Source organism: Perognathus longimembris, chromosome 5 (assembly GCF_023159225.1).
Source record: "Perognathus longimembris pacificus isolate PPM17 chromosome 5, ASM2315922v1, whole genome shotgun sequence".
Lineage (NCBI taxonomy): Eukaryota > Metazoa > Chordata > Mammalia > Rodentia > Heteromyidae > Perognathus > Perognathus longimembris.
The window spans coordinates 33,474,719-33,480,349 of record NC_063165.1 but is presented as its reverse complement, the minus strand read 5'-3'; the positions used below and the strand labels follow the sequence as shown (position 1 = coordinate 33,480,349).

Here is a 5,631-nt window from a genome sequence, read left to right as displayed (position 1 = left end):
CCTGAATTCAAATAAGAAAACTAACTTTTTTGTAAACATAATACTTGTTTGAGTTGTTGTTGTAATTAAATGACCTAATAATATACAGGAAGTATCAAGATGGACAATAAATAACCAATTAGTATCTCTTCATATTATTCTTCCTTATGTTGGTTTTATTCATTTTCAGATGGTCTTAATAGTAGTTGGATGGCTTTATCTGACTCAAGTTTCAAATCTCCATACTATACTTGATTTCCAACAATAGAATCTTCTCCCAAGAATACTTGCCATTGTCTTCTAATGTTAATTGGTGCTAACAATAAGACATATACCTAAAACCAAGCATAATACCTGGGATGATGGCACAGGGTTTTCTGATTAAATCAGTCATGATCTTTTGAAATTAGAATGGGGCCATTTCTTGAAAACCTGCACCTTCTATTGGAAATATGATGATGGCTCAAATAAAATGAAGCCATTTGGTATGGGTTGAACTTGGTCTCCCAATAGATAAGTTAGTGCTCCAGTTTCCCACACCTGTGAATGTGATTGCATAACATAGTCAAGTTCAGATTCGATCACTGAAATAGATCTTAATTCAATGTGGCTTGAGTTCTCATAAGAAAAGGGAAATTTGGACAGAGAAACATCTATAAGATGGTGAAGTGAGGACAGAGGCAAAGATTGGAATGACATATCTACAAGCCAATGGATACCAAGGAAAGATTCTCCCTTTCAAATTTTAGATGAATTGTACCCCTGTTCACACCTTAATTTCAAACTTCTGGTCTCCACAATTTAGAGACAATAAATTACTGTGTTTTAAGCCTTTCAACTTGTGGGTACTTTGTTAGGGTAACCCTAGGAAACAAATACATCACTTTGGCGAGGTTACAAAAAAAATAAACAATTTAATGCTAGGAAGACCAACAAATATGTAACTTATAATCTTCTAAAGAGAAAATGAGGGACCCTAGGAAACTCAATCATTCCATGCACACTGTATTTGGGGAGATTGTATGGATATTCGTAATTTCGATTTACTACTTCATAGTGACATCTTTGAAGCTCATGATCACTGAAAGCTCAATGGGAAGTGAATAATTAGGCTTCAATCCTTCACTAGGTAGTCTTTTAAGAAAATGCAAAAAGATATTCCAAAGAAACAGATATGAAAGGATGTGGCATATCCTGAAAAAAAAAGTTATTTGGAGAAACAATTCCTGTATTGCTATTGTTTCAGCAAGCAGTAAAAGCAACCAATATACTAGAGAAACCTCAGTAGTCAGTAAGTAATATAAGTCCCAGTTCAAATCACTTTCAATACAGAATATGTGAGTGTCTGTTATACTGAAGAAAAGGAAGGAAAAATGTTCTCTCTATGATAAATATCTACTTCATACATGATTCATCCTTTGATTAAATCACAAGACTATGAGGCAGATATCTGTGTCTGCACTACAAATTAGTTAAAAAATTAATATTAGAAAGTTACAGGAGGCTAGAGCATGCTATTGTAAGATGATTAATGTCCTTAAACTTATCAGATCTCAATTTAAAAAGCCAGGAGATTTTATATTATTTGGGGAAAATATCTTTCTTTGAAAATGGGATTAAGTATTGTGAGATGAGATTATTTTGGATTATCTAGGTGAGCCACCAAAGAAAAACAAGTGTATTTGCAAAGGAATCTGGGAAAGATTATACCACATTCAGAAGTGGAGAATGAGGTGAAGATAGACTAAATAAAAGGAGGGATGGGCCCAACAACCATAGAGAGGACAGTAGCCACCAGAAATTGGAATATGAAGAACATGCTCACTTATATCCTCCCATTGCGGTATAGCCCCACCTGTTTTGACCCAGTAAAATGACATAGTATTGAGGACTTACAGAACTATGAGGAAATCTGTGTCTTGTTTTAAGCCACACAGCTCATGGAACTTTGCTGTCACAGTAATAGGAAGCTAGCAGGAAGCTAGACAGAACGTTGCTAGTGATTTTATGTGTGTGAGTCTTGTAAAAAATCATTCTGTGCCCGGCACCAGTGGCTCATGCCTGTGGTTCAAACCCAGGCCCAGGCAGGAAAGTCTATGAGACTCTGACCTCTAATTATTCACATATTAAAAAAAAAGCAGGAAGTGGAGTGGCTCAAAGTGGTAGAGTGCTAACCAGCTGGCCAAATTAAATATGCAAGAAACATAAGAAGAAGGCAATGCTTTAACTCCTATTTTATACAAAGAAAAATATAGATACAAATGACTGAGTGGTTTACTTGTGGCTAGTCCACAGGTGATAACTCACAACACATCTCTACCACATTCTTAGTCATTTGGCAAAAGTCTCACTTGACATGAACACTGCCACTTGCCTCCAATTGGAGGGGGCAGGAGAGTGCCTCTAAAAATAATAAAGAAGTATTTTTTTTGCCAGGTGGACTCAGAGTTACTTGGGCCACATTATATTTCCTCATGGACTCTTGTCCTGAAGTAAGATTTAGGACTCACTGGAGATTTGGATGAAGAAATAGAAATGACAGGTTAGCTAGGTCACCTGGCTTGTGATAGTGTGACTCAAGTACTTTATTTTAGACCAGGTCAGTCTACAAAATCTGAGTGCTCTTTAAACACTATGGATTTCTTCTAAAAAAAGATATCCTAATTATATTGACATCCATTTTCTGATGGCTGTTGCTCTCATTAAAAGTACTGGACCACAGCTAAAGTAATCTTTAAATACATTACCAGTCATATTAGAAGAATAATTTCAGTCATTCTCTTACATTTCCCTAACCTTCCTGGACAAAAAGCACTTTGATTTTTCAGAGGCAAAACAGAGAGCTAAAATACAACTAGGAGCTGAATTTCCACTTTTCTAATTCTGTGCCTCTAACACAACTTTCCATGACTTTCCTATTCCATGAGGGGGAAAAAAAATCTCTCCTCTTTCATAATTCAACCTTACTCAAAGGTTCCCTAAGAATCTTTTCCTCACCTATTTTTTTACACAAATAATGATAATGTTTATAGTATAGGATTTTATTAGGCATTAAACACCTATAGGAAAATAGCTAAATTCATAGAGTCAGAGATGAGATAGTAGAAATATAAATGGATAAGGTCTAAATCTTCACAACCACTCAATGAAACAGGTAACATTCTAATTCTCTGAATTCATACATGTAAAAATTAAATTTTAGAGGAGCTAGGGAGTTTTCCCAAGCTCATATAGAAAGGCTGTTAGGGATCAAACACCTCATGTAGTTCCCCAAACATTCACTTCTATAATTACTTACTGCGGACAATATTACATTGAAGCTTAGCATACGCTCCAGGTATTTGTTTAGAAACTCTATTATAGGCATCTTGTTCACTCCAACTATATCTATTTACTGCAAAAACCTAGATCACAGGAACTCAGCCTTGTACCTCAGACCTTCAGCACTCAGCATGGTGACTTTCTGAATACAAACCTTGGTCTTCATCCAAATTTAGCATTGTGATAGCACTTATCTTGAAAGAAATGCAATGCAGCTGATTGCATGTCAAAATGACTATATCATTTGCAAGTACTTAGTATTTTACTCACTGGTAGTGTTGTAATTGAAGTCTTCAAAAACTGCGATGAGAAGAGTACATTCATTTATTTTATGTTCAATATTGTTTATCAAACACACATTTACACTTAAAAGGTACTCTTTGGACCATTAACAAATGCAAAGATAAATCAAAGACAGATTTTGGTTTTAAAGGAATATAATTTATTGATAAAGATACTGCATATAGATAAATGACTAGACAGGAAAGGAAGTGACAATCAGTTAAGTCAGAAGACAAGTTACTTCTTCTACTTGTATGCTGAGAATGGGTGGAATTTTTTTTTAACAGTAACATTTTCATCTTTATTAGTCATCTTGAATGTCTATAGACTTAAGCCTTGGGTCCCAACAGCTTTCTCTGTTGAGAATTTTTTAATAGTGGTTCCTAGGAGATGGCAGTTGTAGCAGCTTCTAACCAAGCACCTACAACACCTGTAATTACTGTTTATCACTGTCACCTCTGCAAAAACTTTTAAAAGCAGCTTTAGGCCAGTTCTGTGAACTTGAGGTCAGGCCTTCAAAGTCCTTCCAAAGCAGACAACAGAGATCCCAAACTCTACACACCAGTTTACAGCAAGAACTAGTCACCAGGACTCGGAAGGAGGCTGTGGGTTCTTGGGGCTGAGAGCTCCAACATTCCTACCACACTGGCAGGACCTAAGTGCAGAATGAGCCTGCAGGTCTAGTGTCTCTTGCTCACCACAGCTGTTATTTCACATCTTTTCCCTGGATTTCTTCTGTTTCTTTTGTTCTTCATATTCAAGTATTTTCTGTTGGAAATAACCTGCAGGAGGATGCCTGCTCTTCTCAGCTTCCTGAATGAAAAGAGAGAAGAGCTGAGTCTTCACAAATTTCTTCACAAATCGCCGGTTTGTCTTGGAAGTCAGAGCCTTATAGAAGGCCCGTTCTTGGAAGTGGCCTTGCCCATTGGCCTCCTGCTTGATGTAGGAAGCATAGTGACGGACAGTTTTGACAAAGAACTGCACAAAAGGGCTCGAAACATGTTCATTGATTTGTTCTGAAATCTTTAACTCAGTGATCCCCTGACCAAGGGAGGCTAAGATGTCATCCTGAAGCTTCCGCAGTAGGATGTCTTTTTTCATCACCAACTTACAATAAGAAGACTCCTTCACAAAGATCCACCAGCAGCACTTAGCTCCATTTTACAGATGTGGAGGCTTAAAGAGATGAAGTAACTTGCCCCAAATCAAACAGCTGTTAGCAGCAGAGCTGGGGTCCAGATCCAGGTCTGCCTGGCTCCAAATCCACACACTCTTCTTGCTGCAGCATACCTCTTCCATGGGGCTGTCCAACTCCTGCCAAAAGCACATTTGGACTCCAACCATGAAGGGGGTGGGGCAGCAGACAGAGGCCAGAAGACTCTCTGGGATGACAGGAATGTAGGTGTATGCCCAGCTGTAGGGGTAAAGCAGCGCAGCGGCAGCATGGATGCACGGAAACAGAGTGCTCATCCCCATGTGACCTCACATGGCTCTCTTGGGGCCAGTTGAGGTTATTGAAAGCTACCATGTCGGTGCCTTAGTTAACTTGGGAAATTCCTAGGTTCCAGAAATCTCTGTGCAAGGATTCCTTTATGGAAAGTCCCACAGAGGTGGCTGCTGTAGGCTTTACAACAATGCATTCTTCAGGTCATTACTGCTCAAGTCACCACTTAGTCCCCCCCCCCCCCCCCCACACACACACAGAGGATAGATAGATGACAGAAAGATAGGTAAACAGAGAGAATCAGAGAGAGAGAGAGAGAGAGAGAGAGAGAGAGAATCAATTTCTGGCTTCTCTCTTCTCTGCTAGCTTTCATGGCTCTTCATTTTTCCAGCCAAATTGCCCCTCACCGAGGCCAATAAAAACACAGATACGGAAACCTAGGTTCCGATTCTTAGTACCAAGCTAGCACTTCCTGTATCAGAAAGACTGAGTCTCTGAGGGTCTAGTTAAATCCCTGGCTGACTGGAAGTCCCCTCCCAGCACGAACCTCAGGATCTGAAAAGGAAGGAAGTTGGGGGTGAGGGTATTTTTCTGGAGGTACATCG

General features: G+C 38.8%; 1 protein-coding gene across 1 annotated transcript; it reads right to left on the bottom strand.

Annotated features, from left to right (window-relative positions):
* Positions 1-3,873: 3,873 nt before the first annotated feature.
* LOC125351061 (DENN domain-containing protein 2D-like) lies at positions 3,874-5,058 on the bottom strand. The gene is given in 3 exon segments (XM_048345806.1): positions 3,874-4,677; positions 4,679-4,731; positions 4,854-5,058. Coding segments are annotated over 3 exon segments (642 nt in total). The 3' UTR covers positions 3,874-4,293.
* Between the last annotated feature and the right edge of the window lie 573 nt (positions 5,059-5,631).